General features: G+C 46.3%; 1 protein-coding gene across 2 annotated transcripts in view; it reads right to left on the reverse strand.

The window, feature by feature from the left end:
- Positions 1-22,182, reverse strand: part of RNF2 (ring finger protein 2) — a 76,110-nt gene that overhangs the window by 33,261 nt on the left and 20,667 nt on the right. For both annotated transcript variants that reach the window (XM_068242663.1, XM_068242662.1), the window contains one exon: positions 19,253-19,468. In XM_068242663.1, coding sequence (XP_068098764.1) covers positions 19,253-19,468 — 216 coding nt within the window. The remainder of the gene's footprint in view (positions 1-19,252; positions 19,469-22,182) is intronic.

The following is a 22,182-nucleotide window of genomic DNA, read 5'->3' on the forward strand; positions in this document are numbered from 1 at the left end:
ATGTGCATTTGCTGGTGAAAAGCTGTCTCTTATGTGCATTTACTGGTGAAAAGCGGTTTCTTATTATGTGCATTTACTGGTGAAAAGCGGTCTCTTATTATGTGCATTTACTGGTGAAAAACGGTCTCTTATTATGTGCATTTACTGGGGAAAAGCTGTCTTATTATGTGCATTTGCTGGTGAAAAGCTGTCTCTTATGTGCATTTACTGGTGAAAAGCGGTTTCTTATTATGTGCATTTACTGGTGAAAAGCGGTCGCTTAATATGTGCATTTACTGGTGAAAAGCGGTCTCTTATTATGTGCATTTACTGGGGAAAAGCGGTCTCTTATTATGTGCATTTACTGGGGAAAAGCTGTCTCTTATTATGTGCATTTACTGGGGAAAAGCTGTCGCTTATTATGTGCATTTACTGGGGAAAAGCTGTCTCTCATTATGTGCATTTACTGGGGAAAAGCTGTCTGTTATTACGTGCATTTACTGGTGAAACGCTGTCCCTTATGTGCATTTAGTGGGGAAATTTTGTCAGTAAAAATCTTTTGTCAGTAAATTTTTAGGTATTTGTCAGTAAAAAATAACGTGAAAGTTTGGCAACACTGGCAGGCTGAGCTGTGCAACGGGAAAGATACAGGTAGCCCACCTCATGCTTGGGCTTGGCGGGGGGAGGAGCCGACGACAGCGAGCTAAATAAGCAGTGTGTGATTGCGTCGCACTCGCAGAGCCTCTCAGCCTGAGTCAGTCCAGAGACTAGCAGACTCACAGGCAGCCAAAGCCAGCCAAGAGCAAGCCAATGGAAGAGGGGTAGGAATGGGGTATCACATGCATGCGTAAAGAGGTGGAAGGTGTGCGTGTGATTAGGCAGGACATGGGTGTGGTTATGTGGTTGGGCGCGGTTAATTTAACCACTCCCATAGGCGCCAGAGAAAGTCTTGCACCCAGGTGCCAGGCACCCCCGGTACTGTGATATTTCTGCTTACCCGTGTATGACCCTGGACTGTTGCTGGACTTTGTTATTCTGTATCCTTGTTTGACCTGGAAGTTTATTTGCTCATCCTGCATTCAGCTCCAATACTTTGCACACTAAAGGCCTGGGTGTAACCGAAGTCGGGCAGGTGTTGTCTCTCCACCTACCGTTCAAGCGGGGATGCGCCACATAGGGTGAAGCGTGTGGAGTTAGATTCGGGCACTGGAGGTGATTCATGAGTAGATATCCCTACAGGCCTGACCAGGCCCGCCATCAGGGGGGGACATCCGTGACTCCCGTTACGGGCCCCGGCCCTGCAGGGGGGCCCCATCCCTGGCGGGTGCCGCTCGGCCGCCGCTCAACCCCCCCTGACCGCTGCTCCCTCCCTCCCTCCATCCCTCTAGCCGCCGCCGCCGCCTCCGCCTAGTCAGACCCCGATCAGGCGGCGACAATAGTGCGGGCGCTAGGACCCAGCGCCCGCACTGATATGCGGAAGTGACGTCACTTCCGCATATAGAGCGGGTGCGTCCAGCGCCCGCTCTGGTCGGGTCGCCGCTGATCTTGAGGTCTGACGCTGGGCAGCACTCACTGGCAAGGTAGGGGAGGCAGCGGCGGCGGCGGCGACGACGACGGCGGCGGCGGCTGGGGGGGGCGGCTCCCTGTCACTTGCTCACTAGCTAAAGGGCCTCCCTGTCACTCACTCACTACCTAAAGGGCCTCCCTGTCACTCACTCACTATTAAAAGGGCCTCACTGTCACTCACTCCCTAAAGGGCCTCCCTGTCACTCACTCACTAGCTAAAGGGCCTCCCTGTCACTCACTCACTACTTAAAGGGCCTCCCTGTCACTCACTCACTACCTAAAGGGCCTCCCTGTCACTCACTCACTACTTAAAGGGCCTCCCTGTCACTCACTCCCTAAAGGGCCTCCGTGTCACTCACTCACTAGCTAAAGGGCCTCCCTGTCACTCACTCACTACTTAAAGGGCCTCCCTGTCACTCACTCACTACTTAAAGGGCCTCCCTGTCACTCACTCACTACCTAAAGGGCCTCCCTGTCACTCACTCCCTAAAGGGCCTCCCTGTCACTCACTCACTACTTAAAGGGCCTCCCTGTCACTCACTCACTATTAAAAGGGCCTCCCTGTCACTCACTCCCTAAAGGGCCTCCCTGTCACTCACTCACTAGCTAAAGGGCCTCCCCTGTCACTCACTCACTAGCTAAAGGGCCTCCCTGTCACTCACTCACTACTTAAAGGGCCTCCCTGTCACTCACTCACTACTTAAAGGGCCTCCCTGTCACTCACTCACTACTTAAAGGGCCTCCCTGTCACTCACTCACTACTTAAAGGGCCTCCCTGTCACTCACTCCCTAAAGGGCCTCCCTGTCACTCACTCACTAGCTAAAGGGCCTTCATGTCACTCACTCACTACTTAAAGGGCCTCCCTGTCACTCACTCACTACTTAAAGGGCCTCCCTGTCACTCACTCACTACCTAAAGGGCCTCCCTGTCACTCACTCCCTAAAGGACCTCCCTGTCACTCACTCACTACCTAAAGGGCCTCCTTGTCACTCACTCACTAGCTAAAGGGCCTCCCTGTCACTCACTCACTAGCTAAAGGGCCTCCCTGTCACTCACTCACTAGTTAAAGGGCCTCCCTGTCACTCACTCACTAGCTAAAGGGGCTCCCTGTCACTCACTCACTACCTAAAGGGGCTCCCTGTCACTCACTCACTACCTAAAAGGGCTCCCTGTCACTCACTGCCTAAAGTGCTCCATGTCACTCACTACCTAACCTGGGGGTCCCTGTCAGAATCCAGGTGAGAGGTGTCTACCATAATAAGGGGGCATTCTGCCTATTTATGTGAAATGCTGTCTATTTATGTGCCTCATGACTGCTGAATTTGTCTTGTTTGGGGCCTAATGATTGCATTTTTACTTGTTGGGGGCCTCATGATTTGTTGGGAGCCTCAAGATTGCTGAATTTGTCTTGTTGGGGGCCTCATGATTTGTTGGGGGTCTCACGATTGCTGAATTTGTCTTGTTGGGGGCCTCATGATTGCTGAATTTGTCTTGTTGGGGGCTTCATGATTGCTGAATTTGTCTTGTTGGGGGCCTCATGATTGCTGAATTTGTCTTGTTGGGGGCCTCATGGTTTGTTGGGGGCCTCATGATTGCTAACTGCGAGACTATGGGAAAAGCTGAATCATTACCATATGAGACAATAGCATTAAACCTACTTTTTTAGCTTTTTTAAACAGAAAATAAAACTGGGAGGTTCTAAAAAAATGATGGAGCACTTCCTCCTTCCGGCTTGAAGGAGGAAGTGCTCGATATCGAGGCTTGCAACGCGTCCATTCGGACACTTGCACCTCGTTGAAACGCTGGGTGGAGAACGGTGTTCTGGGTAATTAACCCCGCCGCATCTAGCCGCTCAGCTGTGGCAATTAGAGCTAACTTGAATCACGAGTATCCACCGTGGTTATTCGTGATTAATTTGTGGACAGCAAGCCTCCAACTAGCTCTGCCAACATGTAATGGCTACGCACATTTCTCAGTTTGTGGGGGGGGGGGGGGGGGGGGCCCGGACTGATGATTTGTGAGGGGCCCCAAAATTTCTGATGGCGGCCCTGGGCCTGACAGATTAATATCTAGGTCATTTGTCTGTGTTAAGTGGTGAGCAAAGTGAGAAGGAGAGTTGATGCAATAGCATCAATGGAAGTGCAAAATGTTGACCTTGCACCTCCACTTGGTTCCCTCAGCCTCTACTGAAAACACACTATTTCCTTATGCACTGAATAACAGCTTCTTAAAGAGAACCCGAGGTGTGTTTAAAGAATGTTATCTGCATACAGAGGCTGGATCTGCCTATACAGCCCAGCCTCTGTTGCTATCCCAAACCCCACTAAGGTCCCCCTGCACTCTGCAATCCCTCATAAATCACAGCCATGCTGTGAGGCTGTGTTTACATCTGTAGTGTCAGTCTCAGCTGCTCCCCCGCCTCCTGCATAGCTCCGGTCCCTGCCCCCCTCCCTTCCCTCCAATCAGCAGGGAGGGAAGGGATGCAGGCGGGGACTGGAGTTCTGCAGGAGGCGGGGAGAGCAGCAGACTGACACTATAGAGATAAACACAGCCAGCTCTGACAAGCTGTTTGTCAGCAGCGTGGCTGTGATTTATGAGGGATTGCAGAGTGCAGGGGGACCTTAGGGGGTTTGGGATAGCAACATAGGCTGGGCTGTATAGGCAGATCCAGCCTCTGTATGCAGATAATATTCTTCAAACCCACCTCGGGTTCTCTTTAAAAGAGAAAATACAAATAACTGGATCATTGTTGGAAAATGTGTATGCTGCTATGGCAAAGGAAAGAGTGAGAGTTCTTAGAAGACACACGCTTACTCCCAACTGTCCCTCTTTGGGAGCCCTGTCCCTCTGTCCCTCTTTCCACCTCATTTGTCCAGGACTTTGTCCCTCTTCCTATGTGAATATATATTTCTGTACTAAAAAATGTGTGTTTGATTGACTCTAAACTTTATTCCCATCCTTTAAATTGATTTATTACTAATTTTAAAATGTTAATATGAAGGAAAATGAACCAAGATAGAAAGGACCAGTGTGGATTGAATTATAAAACAACATATTTTTCTTATGAAATCTTTATAGTATCCATGTCTAGGGGTGTGATGGGGCGTGATCAGGGGTGTGGCAGGGGCATGGCTTAAGTGTCCCTCTTTCTCATCTCAAAAAGTTGGGAGGTATGTTACTGTGAACTAGTAATCTGTTTCAAATGGTGAGCTGCCACATGACAGCTGAATCAGCGGCTGCAGCCGCTGATTCAGCTGTCATGTGGCAGCTGAGCTTCCTCCTATGGGTAAGGACCCAGTTTCATTTCACAGTGATCATGAACTGCATAATGAAAACAAGGCTATGGTCCTTAAAGTGAACTCAAGTTAAGCGTGATCTGGAGGTTGCCAAATGTATTTCCTTTTATACAATACCAGTTGCCTGGCAGCCCTGCTGATCTACATGGCTGCAGCAGTGTCTGAATAACACCAGAAACAAGCATGCAGCTAATCTTGTCAGTTCTCAAAATATTGTCAGAAATTCCTGATCTGCATATGCTTGTTCAGGGTCTATGGCTGAAAGTATTAGAGGCAGAGGATCAGCAGGATAGCCAGGCAGTTGGTACTGCCTAAAAGTAAATAAATATGGCAGAATCCATATCCCTCTCACCTCAGGTTCACTTTAAAGGGAAACTTAAGTGAGAGGGATATGGATGTTTCTTTTAAACAATACCACTTGCTTGTCAGCATGGCCGGATTTGTGGAAAGGCCCCCAAGGCCGGTTCCTAGGGTGCCTGATTGCCACAGGGCGGCTGTAGGTTAAGAGCCATACACACCATTCCGCCCTGATAGTGATCTATAGGTGGGCTTGATCCATCTGCAGCCGCCCGCTTCGCCGTGCACACTGTAGCCTGTGCGTACGTGCAGGCAGTGCAGCGGGCAGCTAAACAGGAGCTGGCCAATAGCGGAACAGAGAGGGAGCTGTTAGGACCAGCAGGCAGCGGACGCACGCTCAATTCAGTCAGTCTAGTAGCCTGCTGTAACAGCTTGTTTACAGCTCCGAGCTCCTGTGCACACGTCTGTCTCCCGATCAGAAAGTTTCTGAAGCCACCTGAGCGGCTAGCACAAGCAGTAAAGTATGGAATCCCTATGAGTGCTGGTCTGCTGCTGATCGTCAGCCTTCCCCTCTCCACAAGGTACACAGTGACAGCCTGTAAAAATCTGCAGCCTCCGTAAGTTGTGCTGCAGATCTCTCCCGTCTCTAGTGTGCTTTTTAGCAAACACAGCAGCCTGTTTAAAGATAAAGATCAGCCAATATTGTGATGGGGTCAGAGGTCTGGTGGCTGCTGAGACAATCTGATGGGGCTGACACTGATCGAGGCAGCATGGGGGAAGGAGAGACCTCAGCTGTTGGCAAGATAAAGAGACTCTTACACACCAAATCCAAATCCAAATCCAAAAAAGCTTTATTGGCAGGACCAAATACATTTAGCATTGCCAAAGCAAAGTAGAACATTAATGTGGGGGGGGGGGGGGATTGTGGGAATAAGGGAAGGACATGGGTATACAGTCCATAGGAGGATGTACGGGATGGTATGGGGGGGATGGGGTATATAGTCCATAGGGGAGGGGGGTATAGGCATACAGTCCATAGGGGAGGGGAGTATGGGGTTATACAGTCCATGTGTTATCATGTTCCTCTCAGTTGGTGGCAGGCCGTGACATATCGGGCAGCTATTTGCACAGTTTCTTCCTCTTCCCCCAGTATGATGTAGAGTTTCCTCTCCTCATCTGTGGAGGTGAAATCTGCAATGTGGGCGGAGAGTCTTTGGAAATGGGCGGTCCTCAACGGTGTATATTTGCTGCAGTGTAGCAGGAAGTGGGCCTCATCCTCCAGGACCCCCTGGTCACATTGCCTGCACAGTCTCTCCTCCCGGGGCTTCCATGTCTGTCTGTGTCGTCCTGTCTCTATCTCCAGGTTGTGGGCACTCAGACGGTACAGGCTCAAGGCCTGTCTATCTTTGTGGTGGTGTAGCCTCTCCAGATATGGGGCCATTGTGTACTCCCTCTGTAGTGATTGGTAGATAGTGAGTTTCTGGGAGTTCTTTATGTCACTTCTCCATTCCTCTATGTATCGGTCCTTGCAGCTTTCTATCATTCCTTTTATTTGGGCTTTTGTCAGCCTGTGTTGGTGGTCTTGGCTGGGCTGGCTCTTGACGTTTTGTTTCAGAGAGCGTGGTATGGCCTCCCCACCCTGGCTCAGTGAGGCTTTATGGTGGTAAGTGCTGGGGTTGCTGCTCTGTATATGCGCCCAATATGAGAGCGCCCTCTGCTGGATAGTCAGCCATAGTGGGAATCTGCCTAGCTCTGCCCGGCAAGCTGAGTTCGAAGTGCTGCGATGGACTTGGAGAAGATACTTGCAGAACTCTAGATGGAAGATTTCTGTTGGGCTGGAGTCCCATTTTGATTGGTCAGGGTAGGCGACCGGGCCCCATACCTCACTGCTATAGAGCAGGATTGGGGTGATGATGCTGTTGAATATCTTTACCCAGACTCTCACCGGTGGTTTTAGGTGGTAAAGTTGCCTTCTGATGGCATAAAACGTTCTGCAGGCTTTTTCCTTCAGGGCCTCTACTGCTGGTTTAAAGCTCCCAGTTTGGTTAATTTCCAGCCCCAGGTAGGTGTAACTGTTTGTGGTCTCCAGTGGGCAGCCATTTAATATAAATGAGGAGGTGGGCATTTTTAGATTTTTTCTCTGGAACACCATCACTTTTGTCTTCTTTGGGTTGATGGGCAGTGCCCATGTGGTGCAGAAACTCTCCAGTACTGCCAGGCTGTCCTGTAGGCCCCTTTCTGTTGGGGAGAGCAGCAGGAGATCATCTGCATACAGCAGGAACTTCACCTCGTGGTCATGCAAGAGGAGGCCTGGTGCTGGGGAGGATTCCAGGGCTACAGCCAGTTGGTTAATAAATATGTTAAAGAGCGTTGGGCTCAAACTGCAGCCCTGCCTGACTCCTCGACCCTGCTTGAAGAACGCGCTTCTCTTCCCGTCCACTTTCACACTGCATTGGTTCCCAGTATATGAACTCTTGATGACATCATAGATTCTACCTCCTATTCCGCTCTCTAGGAGTTTTAGGAAAAGGCCTGGGTGCCACACCGAGTCAAACGCCTTCTTAAAATCCACAAAGCAAGCGTGTATTTTGCCACGTGAGCTGTGGACATGAGTCTTGATAAGGCTGTGCAGTGTGTAGATGTGGTCGGTTGTGCGGTGGTTTGGCATGAACCCAGCTTGGCTTTTGCTGAGTACGTCCTGCTGTGTGAGGAAGGAGAGGATCCTTTTATTGATGATGCTGTTAAACAGTTTCCCCAGTGTACTGCTGACACAGATTCCTCTGTAGTTTGCTGGATCATATCTGTCCCCATTCTTGTAGATGGGTGTTATGAGGCCTTCACTCCAGGCCTGAGGAAAGGAGCCCGCACTCAGGATAAGGTTGAAAAGTCTTGCGAGTGCCTCATGTATGTCCGGGGGGCTGTATTTGATCATCTCTGGCAGGATGCCATCGGTACCGCTAGCCTTCTTACATTTTATCAGCTTTGTTCTTTCTCTTATTTCCTCCATCGTGATTGGTGTATCCAGGGGGTTTTGAAAGTCCTTGATTGTCTCCTCCATGTCCTTCAGCTTTGCGGCTATTTGTTTCTGTTCCGGGGTTTGGGCATTTTCTGGGATGTCTTTGTAGAGGTCCCTGAAGTAGTGGAGCCAGATGTGGCCATTTTGGATGTGGAGAGGGCTTTTCTTGGGCTTTGTCCCAATGTGGTTCCAGGTCTCCCAGAATGAGTTGTCTTGGAGGGAGTCCTCCAGCTGTTGGAGTTTGTGGGAGATGTGGCTCTGTTTTTTCCGCCTGAGGGTGTCTTTGTATTGTCTCTGTAGGTGGTCATGGGCTTCCCTTAGGTCCTGGTTGTTGGGGTCTCTGTGCTTTTGGTTAGAGGCTGCCCTTAGAGAATTACGTAGAGCCTTGCACTCACTGTCAAACCATTTTTGGGACTGTTTATTTGTGGATCTCTTAAAGTTGGTCTGCTTGAGGCCGGCGAGTACTGCCATGTTATATAAGATGTTGCTGAAGTCCTTCACTGCATGGTTGACACCTTGTTTGTTCAGTTCATATAGGTTGGTATGAAAGTTTGTCAGCAGTTCTTGGATTTTGGCAGTGTTGGTCATGTTGGTGAATTTGATGGCAGACTCTTTGGGCCATTTGAAGGATGGTGGCAGCTTGTAGAGACCGTTCTGGTGAGGTTGCTGTGTGGTTGGTTTATCGGTGGATTTCAGGTACAGCAGGATTTGGTTGTGGTCTGACAGGTGTGTTTCAGGGGTGACTATGAGGGCATTGATGTTTATGGGGTCTGTGTCTGTGACAGCATAATCTACCACACTGCTGCCTACATGTGAGTTCATAGTAAATCTCCCAAGAGAGTCACCCCTGGTTCGCCCATTCATTATGTATAGGCCGAGGCTCCGGCACAGGTTCAACAGGGATTTCCCACTTTTGTTTACTGTCTTGTCATAGCTGTTTCTTGCTGTCTGCATTGGTTCCTGGTAGTAGCTCTCTCCTCCAAGTATGTATGTGTTTCCCTCAGAGGTCAGATAGTCCTTCTCTGTGCCTGTTCTAGCGTTGAGGTCTCCATAGATGAGCACTCTGCCCTGAGACTGGAAGTGGCTGGCTTCTCTTTGTAGGACCTCATAGATGTCAGGTTTGTAGTAAGGGGACTCTGTTGGGGGGATGTATGCTGCACACAGGTACATGTCAGACTGAGAGGTGAGGATGGAGCTGTTTATTTTGATCCAGATGTGGCTGTCTCCTCGTTTGATTGCTTTGATGTGCTCTGTGAGCTCCTCCTTATACCAGATTAGTATGCCTCCTGAACGGCGGCCCTGTTTAATGTTCCTGTTTTTCTGGGCAGATATGGAGAATTCCCGGTACCCCATGGGTACGAAAGATTCATCCTCTGCCCGGGTCCATGTCTCCAGGAGGATTTGGATATCAATGTTTTCAAGTCTCTTTTTAAAGTCTGGATCATTTGTTTTGGATCCAAAAGCTGAGGCGTTCAGCCCTTGGATGTTCCAGCTACTGATGATAAGGGATGTCATTTTGAGTCGGTTTACCTTGTAATGAGCAGAAATTTTCATAGGACTCAGTATTTTCAGGGGGAGGGTGGACACTGTTGTGGGTGTCACCTCAATCTGCTTTGTATATTGATAAGCAAAGTTCTGATTTCCGCCATGATGCTACCCTCTGTCGCTTTGTGTTGCCATTGTGGGGCAGGCGGTTTCCTACATGTTTTCCATGCTTGTGGGCTCTCTCTCTGGTGTTGGGACATTGTGGTTTGCTGTCTGATTGTTGAGTTGGGGCTTTCTTGGAGTCTCTGGGGTCTACTTAGCACCATGTCCTTTAGTTCCTTTGCTAGGCGGCTGACTCCTTGTTTGTCAAGGTGCTTGTTGTTGTACAGATGGTCGGTTGTGATTGTGGTGTGCTGTGCCAGTTGTATGTCTGGTGAGGATCTGAGACTGGAGGCCAGCTCTGCATTGATCTGTGTAATTGTCTGGTGAGGAATGTCTCTTCTTGGGAGCAGGGAAGAGAGGATAATCTTTGTGCTGGGGAATTTCTGCTGTGCCCTTTTAACCAGTTGTGACAGTTTGTATGTGATGGTTTCTTGGTCTGTGGTGTTTTCTTGTATAATGTCATTGGTGCCGGTGTGCAGGATGAGATGTTTTGGGTCGGTGAAATAAGGCTCATTAATGACCTGTGTTACTTGTTCAATAGTTGAAGTGATGATTTTGATGGCATGCATCCCTGGAAAGAGTCTTCTTATGTCCAGGTATTTTCCATTAGAGTCTATAACCAGCACAATGTCAGGACTGCGATGTTTATAGGAGCGATTTGCTTGGTGTTTAGGCTTGGGCTGTGGGTTGTTGGATGAGGCTGTGTTGGCAGTATTTGGAGAGGGGGCTGGATGGCTGTGATTGTCACTAGTCTCTTGGGTGATTATTGTATCCTGTGTGATGTGCGGAGCACTGTCTTTGGTCGGCATAGGTTTTGTGGGGGCCTTTGTGCTTTTTGTTGTCTCCTCTAACTTTTGTGGCTGTTTTAATATTTTTAATTTCCTGATCTCCTCTTTAAGTTGTGAGTTTTCCTCCTGTAGTTTTTGTAGGGAAATGTTGATATCATGCAAGGCTGCAGTGTGCTCAGCTTTCATCCTGGCTATTTCTTCTCTCAGTTGATCATTTGCATTTTTCACACCTTGGCTGCTTTTCCTTTCTTCCCTGAAAAGGGTGAAGTCCCTTTCTAATTGGGACAGACTTTCTCTGAGAGTCTCCAGGGAGGGGTGTGAGAAGCCTGGTGTCTGGTCTCTGGAGAGGGGCTGTTGTTTTGGAGATTGGTCTTCAGCCTTCTCTCTAGGAGCAGTCCTTGCAGATGATTTACGACCATTGTTTGTGTTGACAGAGTTTGTCTGGTTTTCTTTAAAGTTAATTGCAAGTCTTTCAATATCAGGATAACTCTTTTCGAAAATATTTAAGTAACGTTCTGCCCCCTGGATCAAGACACTGCCATTGTGGTATACAGTTACTGTAAGTGTAGTAACCTCTGGGTCCTCCTTGTCTTTTATTCTGATTTGTCTCTCTCTCTCTTACACTCACACACTCTCCCTTACATACACACACACACTCTCTCTTACACACACACACTCTCCCTTACATACACACACTCTCTCTCTTACACACACTCACACAAATCCAAATCCAAATCCAAAAAAGCTTTATTGGCAGGACCAAATACATTTAGCATTGCCAAAGCAAAATAGAACATGCCCTCTCTCTCTCTTACACACACACTCACACTCACACACTCTACCTTACATACACACACTCACACTCTCTCTTACACACACTCACACTCTCTCTTACACACACACACACACACACTCCCTTACACCCACTCACTCACACTCTCCCTTACACACACTCACACTCTCTCTCTTACAAACTCACACTCTCTTACAGACACACTCACACTCTCTCTCTCTTACACTCACACACACACACACACACACACACACACACACACACACACACACACACACACACACACACACTCACTCTCTTACACACACACTCACACGCTCTCTCTTACACACTCTCTCTCTCTTTCACACACACACACTCACACACACACACACACACACACACACACACACACACACACACACACACACACACTCTCACTCTCACACACTCACACTCTCTCACACTCTCTCTTACAGACACACTCACACTCTCTTACACTCACTCTCTCACACACACTCACTCTCTCTCTTACACACACACTCACTCTCTTACACACACACTCACACGCTCTCTCTTACACTCTCTCTCTCTTTCTCACACACTCTCTCTCTCTCTAACACACACACACACACTCTCTCTCTCTCTCTCTAACACACACACACACACTCTCTCTCTCTCTAACACACACACACACACACTCACTCACTCACTCTCTCACTCACTCACTCACTCACTCACTCACTCTCACTCACTCACTCACTCACTCACTCACTCACTCACTCACACTCTCTCTCTCTCTCTCACTCACTCACTCACTCTTTCTCTCTCTCACACACACTCACTCTTTCTTACACACACTCACACTCTCTCTTACACACACACTCACACTCTCTCTCTCTTACACACACTCTCACACACACACACTCTCCCTTACATACACACACTCACACTCTCTCTCTCTCACACACACACACACACACACACACACACACACACACACACACACACACACACACACACACACACACACACACACACACACACACTCTCTCTCCCTTACACACAAACACTCACACTCTCTCTTACACACACACACTCATTCTCTCTCACACACACACTCTCTCATACACACACTCACACTCTCTCACACACTCACACTCTCCCTTACACACACTTACACTCTCTCTTACAAACTCACACTCTCTCTTACAAACTCACACTCTCTCTTACACTCACTCTCTCACACACACTCGCGCACTCTCTCTTACACACACACACACACACACACACACACACACACACACACACACACACACACACACACACACACACACACACACACACACACACACACACACACACACACACTCTCTCTCTCTCTCTCTCTCTCTCTCTCTCTCTCTCTCTCTCTCTCTCTCTCTCTCTCTAACACACACACACACTCTCTCTCTCACACACACTCACTCTCCCTTACACACACTCACACTCTCTCACACACTCACTCACACGCTCTCTCTTACACACACACTCACTCACACACTCTCTCTCTCTCTAACACACACACTCTCATACATTCTCTCTTTCTCTCTCACACACACTCACTCTCTCTCACACACACACTCTCTCTCTGACTGTCTCACAGACTCACTCACACCTCTCCCCCCACCCTCCCAAAGCAATCATGGAGCAAATAAAAATACATTATTTATAGATACCTCATTAGTGGGATACTACTGGATAGTACTGAGATTTTCCACATCTTTTTACACCCCACCATTACAGCACACAGTCCCTCTCTGGACGAATTAGCTTCGTTGGTAAGTAAGTGCGACCCTGCCCAAGCATTTTCCATAGTGAACATGCGCGATTATGGACCATGCATGCTTGGTAAACGTGCTTTCATCCTACTGGGCATGCAGGGACCTTACTTGTGCATGCCCAATATGGACACCCTTGTCCATGGCAGCACTTATTTGTTAATCATAACATTTTAATTCCTAATTCACTTTTTGGAGAATATGTTCTCCCACAGTAAAACAGAATGCCCCTGAGAAACTGTGGAAGTAACATTCTAATGTGGGCAGTATGGTGACTGAGTGGTTACCACTCTCACCTTGCAGCACCAGGTTCATAGCTCAAATACAAGCCAGGGCACTATTTGCATGGGGTTTGTACAATCTCCCCTTGTCTGGGTGGGTTTCCTCTGGGCATTCTGGTTTCCCCCCACATTCTAAAAGCATACAGATAACTTGTTTTCCCCTTAAAAAATGGAAGTCATTGGAATGAACCAACTTTACTTGTGCAGCCTCCCTGGGGGCATTACATTTAATTCAGAAAATGACTGGTTTTATTGTGGGAGAATGTTTGCGTTTGGAGTGAGTAGTTGATAAAGATTTTGTTATTTTTATGGGGGGGGGGGGGGGGGGGAAGGTTGGTGACATTGGGCCTTGGGTGGAGAATACTACAAATCCGGCCCTGCTTGTCAGTCCTGCTGATCTCTTTGGCTGCAGTAGTGGCTGAATCACACACCTGAAACAAGCATGCAGCTAAACCAGTCTGACTTAAGTCAGAGCACCTGATCTGCATGCTTGTTGGGGCGGCTGTGGCTTAAAGTATTAAAAATACAGGATCAGCAGGAGAGTCAGGCAACTGGTATTATTTTAAAAGAAAAAAAAATATCCTTCTCAGTTTAGGTTCCCTTTAATGAGCCAGAGCCATACCATCCAATATGGGTTAAAAAAGGTACTAAAGCCCAGGCTAACCCCTGTAAGAAAGCATGGAAACCTGTAGTCTTATTATTAAAACATTCAGGCTAATATTGCCCTCTAGTGGATAGAGAAGATGAAAGCTTTACAGTGCCAATTTAGGAATATGAAGTAGATTTCATTGCAAACAGTGGGCAATTTATGATAACCAACCCACAGAGTTAGATTCCTCCACCATCTCTATAACTGGTAACCATAGGCCTATGTTGAGGTCTTGAAGACTTATCCTTCATACATTTCTTTATGAATTGTTAGTTGATGCCAGATCAGCAACATAGGGTGATTTGAGAAAACTGTGATTTGTAAAGTTCACCTGACCTGAGAGGGATATGGTGGCTGCCATATTTATTTCTTTATAAACAATACCTGTTGCCTGGCAGTCCTTCTGATCTCTTTAGCTGCCGTAGTGTTTGAATTACACATCTGAAAACAAGCACGTGGCTAATCTAGTCAGACTTCAAAATCCAGTCAGAAACACCTGACTGGCATGATTGTTCAGGGACTATGACTAAGATTATTAGAGACAGAGGGAGGCCTCCATATCCCTCTCAATTCAGGTTTGCATTAATGATTAAAGAACTTACCTAGAACAACTGCTCAAAAAAATGAACTAGAAATTTGTTAGTGTTAGGCGTTGGCTAGGTGACTTAGATGAAAACATTTGATAGATGTGATAGATGTCGCCCATTGGGGATTGGTAGCCGATCCCTTTGGGCGAAATCACTTGGCCGGGCTGTACTGAGGCAAACTCAGCTGTGTAGCTGACAACATGTTCTGGTGCTATGAGGGGGAAGGGGGGACAGAAGGACAATGAAGCAGCATGTGCGTGATGTAATGCGGCTGGAAGGGGTGCGGCGTGATGTGAAAGTAATCAGCCGTTGTTCAGGTGACTTGATCCACCAAGCAGATGGCTTGCAGGAGCGGCAGTCAGGGGCTGCCATACACATGCTTGATTTTCAGTTGAGGCGGTACGGCCCGCCTCAGCCGACTTTAGTCAAGCGTGTGTATGAGCCTTTAGACATTTTAACAGGTAAAGTGCTAAGTAGTGTACTTAAGAAAAGAAGGGTTTCTGCTCAGTAGGATTCCCAGGTTTAAGTCTGGGAATCCTCTGGGGGTTTTGTTAATAAGGTAGGTTGGGATGCTAGGGTGAGGAGCAGGTGAACCTACAGTAGTCATACAAATGGCATAGTTGAAACCACAGGACTATTCTGACAGATTGAAATTAAATTATATTGTTTCAGACGATATTGCAGTACCAAAATCGAATAGCACCCAAATTAACTGCCTGCTGATCGCATCACGCTGATGGGCGTGGCCGCGGCGGCCGCGGCGGCCGCCCCAGGACCGCCTAACGCCGATCGTTATAAAGTACTGGGGCTTCAGTTTGCAGGAGATCGCGCACGGGCTGCATGCGCATCTCCTGCTTGGTAGGCGGAGCAGCGATCCCCACTCGGAGACTGTTAGACGCGAAACCGCCATCTAAATACCATGTACAGCGCTGCGATGTGTGACACCACCGTCCCCTCCTGAGTCTCGGCAGTGATCAGCTGTCCTAGGCTAAAGCCTAGGACAGCTGATCACGGGGATTGCCTGGCGAGGGGAGGGAGGGGGGAGGACATAAAATATAAAAAAAGACACATTTTTATTAAAAAATAAAGAAATAAATATTTAAAAAAAAAAAACATTGGGGGAGCGATCAGACCCCACCAGCAGAGAGCTCTGTTGGTGGGGTGAAAAGGGGGGGAGAATCGCGTGTGTGCTGTGTTGTGCGGCCCTGCAGCTTGGCCTCAAGCCTGGCACCCAAGACCCATCAGCATCCATAAATGCGTGTCTAGTGGATTTACAAAATTGGATGAACACCAGCTGGCTGAGGCTGAACTCTGACAAAACAGAGGTGTTGGTGGTAGGTGGTCCACACATGATGGATAAAGTTCAAAACGCTCACCATCTCAAACTAGCAATTGGGGGAGATACTGGACAGTATAAAGACTCTGTGCGAAACCTTGGGGTGATCCTGGATGGAAATCTAAAACTCAAACAGCAGATATCAGCTGTCGTCAAGTCTTCCTTCTTCCATCTAAGAAATATAGCGAAAATCAAACACCTTATCCCAGCTGAAGACCTACCTGCCCTGGTTCATGCATTTGTATCCTCCCGCCTAGACTACTGCAACGCCCTGTTCATCGGATCTACAGAAAAGGTTCTGCGCCCCTTACAGCTAGTACAGAATGCTGCAGCCAGACTCCTAGCCAATGCCCCCCGCAGCTCACACATCACCCCAGTACTGCAAACTCTTCACTGGTTGCCAGTAAAATGGAGAATCAATTTTAAGATCTGCCTGCTGACATTCAAGGCTCTACACCACATGGGACCCAAATACATAGCGGATCTATTGGAACTTTATGCCCCTCCACGCACCCTCCGCTCTGCCAACAAGATGAAGCTGATTATTCCCAGGATACACTTAACATTTGGTGCTCGGGCCTTTTCCTACACAGCCCCTACTCTATGGAACTCACTTCCACAATCAGTACGAGAGGCTCCCTCTCTGGACAGCTTTAAAAAAAGGCTAAAAACTCAGTTGCACAACTCACGTGTTATAATGACTGTGAACTGCAATGGAGACTGGCCATAGACTTTAATACAAAGCCTGCATGCAACAAGTTAGAATAACGCGATCTGTTACTGTGAACAGGGCCATAGAAGTGTATGGGCAGTGAGTTGACATGCAGAAATATTCTGCAATGTAACTGATCACTGTGAACAGGGTTCAAACAGTAAATATGAGTATAGTATGGTAACTGTGTTAACAAGTTAATAACTAACGATTAAAATGTGTCAAAAAAGTAAAACACAATATTGCTACTGCAAGTTTATAAGAAAAGTGGTAAATGTCATATGGATTGCGGATAGCAAATCAAACTGCACAAAACGCAGTTACTGAATAAAATCTGCTATTACATACATAGGCTTCAATTCACTAAGCATGTGGTAAAGCAGAAAACAGCTGATTTTACCAAACGTTTTGTGAAATGTCAATTCACTAGGGCCTGGTTCACATTAGCGTTCGCTGTCCGGATTCGCCTGATCCGGACCGTATACTGTACAACCGGAACGTACGTTCCGCATAGCAATGCAAAGTCTATGCGCATGTTCACATGCGTCTGTTCCGTACAGAACGGAGCCGGATCGGATCCGGACTTCGGACACTTTTCTAATATGCGCTATTTTTCGGGTCCGGATCATCCGGCCCACGCACCCGGACCGGAGCCTGACTGCACCATCCGGAAATATAAACCAATGGGAAACGGAAAGCACAGAACACACTGGCTACAAACACCACTTCCTATGCGTATTCTAGCGGCCATTTTGGATGGGGACACATGGGCCAAGCATTTCTGGAGTGGAGCAGCAGTGACTAACGTGCTGGAGCTGTTTGGCAGTATGTCAGAGGTGGAGATGAGGCCTAAACAGCGGAGGACCTGATTCTACAGGTACACCTTCTGCTGACCTCCCAGACCCCAACAATTATATAGTTTTATTTACAACTTTTAAGAAACGGATCCGGATCGCAGCTGTATACATACCTGATGCAACCGGACCGAATCCAGATCGGATCCGGTCCGGTCATCCGGTCCGTTTGGCACAGAAACGCAAGTGTGAACGGGGCCTAAGGCTGTTAGAAAATTATCGACTAGTAAGGTAAGTAGGGTATGTGGTAAACCATTTGAAATGTTCAGTATTTTAGCTCCAGCCCGGAGCTGTCAGTAATTAACAGCCATTCGGTTATAGAAGAGATAAAAAAGAGTAGAGAAAAGGTGAAAACTAATTAAACTATTCAAAAAATAAGAAAGTTAAGAATAAAAACATTTTCCCCTAATTTCACAATATTATTATTATGTAGTAATTAAAAATAGTTAATAAGATACTAATGGTTTGAGCTGATACAAAATTGTAAAAAATCGTAGTTGCTTGTCATGCAATTTTTTGGGTAAATTACCAAATGTGTGAAAATTACCACATGTGTGAAAATCTTAGCGAATTTGGAAAAGAAAAGTCTAAAACACTGAATGCAGTATTTTACAGAACTTTTTTTTTTTTTACCAAGCGTGTCTTAGGGCCCCGACACACTGAAAAACGTCTTGAGGGTCATTTTCATTTAAAAAATAAAAACGCTTCCATTAACTTCAATTAAAATGATGGTAACATAGCAGCAACATAGCTGCAATTGCAATTTAAAAAAAAAATCCTGATCCTGGCTATTTTGCTGCAATTTGTATGCGATTTTAATGTAGGTCAATGGAAGCAGTTTTTAAAAAACGAAAATGACTTGCAAAACGGTTTTCGTTGTGTGTCAGGACCCTTAGTGATTTGAAGCCATTTAGTGGAAATAGCTGCTCGAGGAAGAAGCTCTATGTTCCTTATGTACAGAAATCAGCTGCGCTGAGACCTCTGCAACCAAACACATTGCCATGTATCTCGTGTCGTAAACTCCAGGACTAGTTCTTTAGTATTTATCCATGAGTCCATTCATTATCAGTGTGGCTCACCCTGCTCCTGCACAAACACCAGGTCCGTACTGATTACTATTCCCCATACAAATTGTAGCAACTCAGGGGGGACAAGTAATTCGGGCACCTGCTATTGCCAGCTCTGTTTTGTTTACCAGTACTTATTTGTGCAGTGCCTGGCTGAAACTCTGGGTGCCCAAATCTGGAACGCAGCAATGGCACCCGAAAAGATCGCCAAAATCAGCTGGCTCACTTACCCACTGCTTGTTCCCCTATTGCAGAAACCAATGTCTTTTTCTGGCTAGGTGAACCGCTTTTTACTATGACTTTACACATGGCAGTAATTCTGTGGTCTGGTTTACTTTAATTTATTTTACAACATTCCTACAAATCTTGGCTATATACCAGCTCAAATAAATTTGATGATTGAATTCTGAGATAAATATTATTTACCTTTAGCTAGTTATGATAAAGAATACCTTCCAAAAATTCCTACCATCCAGAGCACGACAGCCTCCGATGTCTTCTCTGTTTTGCCTCCTCTGTGAGATTCTTCTGAATGTGGGTTAAACAGTCATTGGTTTATCCTTCTTATATTAGTAACAATTTACCTGTTCATTGCCTGTATCTTTAGTCCCTCCTCAATACTGTGGCTCAGGGCTTGCTGATTGTTGTGTTTGCTGATCCTAGCCAACACTCTTTCTTGGTGAGCCTCATATTCATCTCGGCTTGGGTAGATTTTACTTATAAGGGCATCAAAGTTTGGGTCTGGGCGTAGTGATCTCTTGGAGACCAATTTTTTACGACATGTGGGACATTCTTTATTCCTGTAGAAAAATGGATATAAAATATAACTCATAAGCCAAGCTTTATTTCGTTATGACTGTTGTGATACTTTCTCTATAGGTTCACTGACCTGTTAGGAATGTCTGTAGATTTCACCATCATCATAGGTTTACTAAGCATAAAATTCAGAGATCCCACATCCCAGGGCATCAAAAATCAATTGTATAAAACAAAAGTTAACTCCTCATAATGTTTAATTGTATAAACCTTATTCTGAAATCACAACAAGAACACTTGCAACTTTACTGCACCTACCATGTAAAACACAAAGGGCAATTGGTGAACAAACTTTTGGAATTCAGGGTTATGCTGAAGGAAAAAAAAAACATATTGGGGGAAAAGGTGGAGGGGTACCAATGCAGAATCTATGTAAAACAAATAAAGCAAAGTATTGGGCAACTGATAACTAATCTGATCACTTAAATAGGGCCAACTAAATCCAGTATTGAATAACATATATTCTTTGAAAAAAAATTTTTTTTATTGAATTTTGCACATGAATAAACAGGTTTTCAATAGCTAAACACGGATATTTGTATAGAAGGCTTATACGGTATTATAACAATTTTCTTAACAGCTTTTATAACAAGGATTTGAACATATTGAAAATAGAATATTGAATGTACTGCTGTCCTAAACAGTAGGACATACTGAGACAAGGAACAATGTATAGTATACCGATGATGTAAGGAACACCTCTCATGGGAGAGGTAAGGGTTTCCCTATACAATGATCAGAGACAAGGAGGATAAGGAAGCTCGTAGTGGGTATAAATGAAGTGTAAGGGTTCTAGATATCCAACCTAAAGAACTGATCATGAGTATCAAAAATGTAGGATCTTTATTTGAGTAGGAGGGTATTTATTAGAGATTTTGTATTTAGGTTACAGAGGACCTAGACTGCACTAGTTATTAGTGACCAGGACTTGTAACTCCTAGGGTGGTCAGGCAGAATGGTGGAATGGGAGGGGGGGGGGGGGAGATTGGAGGAGGAGGGGAGAATTAGATATATTCTAATAGCAATGAAGATTCAATTGAAATTTACAATATATACTCGCAGATATTTCCATCTGTGAATAAGCTAGTCATCCAATGTTTGCCTTGGTAAGCCAGGCAAAAAGGTATAAACCATTAATAAGCACATCACCATGCAAATTACGTGTGTATGTGCAGCAGACTATGCATAAGGAGCATGCCCGCAAATATAGTTACCACCCTGGCAGCAGACCTCTGTTACATCTCCTCTTTGAACTCTTTATGTCCTCTGGTGCTTCACTGCAGTCATGTGATAGTGAACCCTGGATCTCTCACAGAGTTCAAAGCTGCAGGGGAGATATGAGGACTGCTGCCAGAGACAGAAGAGGTAGCTATAGTTAAGGGCATGCTTCCAATGAGTATTCTGCAGCAGGGGAAAACATCCCCCCCCCCCCGGCCCCCAAGCAGTGGCGTAGCTAGAGATGATGGGGCCCCATAGCAAAACTTTCATGGGGCCCTCTTGAGCAATGCCACCCGCCCCTTCCCTATGGATATCAGTTAATTGGACAATTTACATTCTCATGCTATCTTCACTGCATATAGTCCATAGGCACTGAGACAAAGTGACAGTGAAGAGGAACAAAAGAAAGTTAATAGTGAGTAGATCAAGTACCACCTGAGCTCCCTCTGCTCCAGGGCCCCATAGCAGCTGCTTTGGCTGCTATGGCTACTGCTACGCCCCTGCACCCAAGCAAAATTATCTTGGAGCCCCCTGAACATGCTGTGGCCAGTCAAACAACAAACTCCCATCACCACTCAGCAGGGAGGAGAACAGGGAGAGGTGAAATATTTATCAGTTCCCACTGCATCGGGTCTCCTCTGTCATGTGATCAGGAGCCAGTAGATGGCAGCATAGAGTGCTACATAGAGTGGCACACCAAAACACACTTCAAGGGTACAGATCGGAACAGTTATTTAGATTTTAATAGTCCACACCATCGCCCCTGGCTTAGAAATGTGCCCTTGGGGTAATTTAAGTGTATTAGACAAAAACTACATTAAAGATAAATATTTTAATGACCAGGCTCAACAGACTGAGAAAATTGAGGCAAAAAGAATGCCTCTTAAAAAAAACCCTGAAAAAGAGAGTGACAATAATAGAAGCAAATGTTCTTTTATTACCTCCTTTTCCAGGCATCACCATGAATATAAAAATATTTTAGGTAAATATTGGATTTACCGCAAGATCTGGTATTGAAACCAATACTATCCTGCCAACCATCCATTATATACAGACGGGCAAAATCACTAAGAAACAAAATAGCTCCAAGCAGACTAAAAGCAGCAGAATATCCAATTCAATTATATGCTATCAATGGAAAGAGACTGAAAGGCTAAGATCATCATTACTAATGAGAGATGTTTATGTTGTACAAATATGTTGGATGGTTGCACTCAATTTAAATCTCATGTTAATGGGAAAACATGTCCAATCGAGAAATTTTTAAATTGTGGGAGCACCTATGTCATCTGCCCGAGCGACCTCCAATATGTTAGCTGCACCACACAACAATTTAGGAAAGTCCTTAACCACTTAAGGACCAGGGTATTTTCTTCTGATCGGTGCTGCGTGGACTCTCCAGCCCGCAGCACCGATCAGGAAATAGCCAGGGCGATCAGACTTCCCCCCTTTTTTCCCCACTGGGGGACGTCCTGCTGGG

Source organism: Hyperolius riggenbachi, chromosome 6 (genome assembly GCF_040937935.1).
Source record: "Hyperolius riggenbachi isolate aHypRig1 chromosome 6, aHypRig1.pri, whole genome shotgun sequence".
NCBI lineage: Eukaryota > Metazoa > Chordata > Amphibia > Anura > Hyperoliidae > Hyperolius > Hyperolius riggenbachi.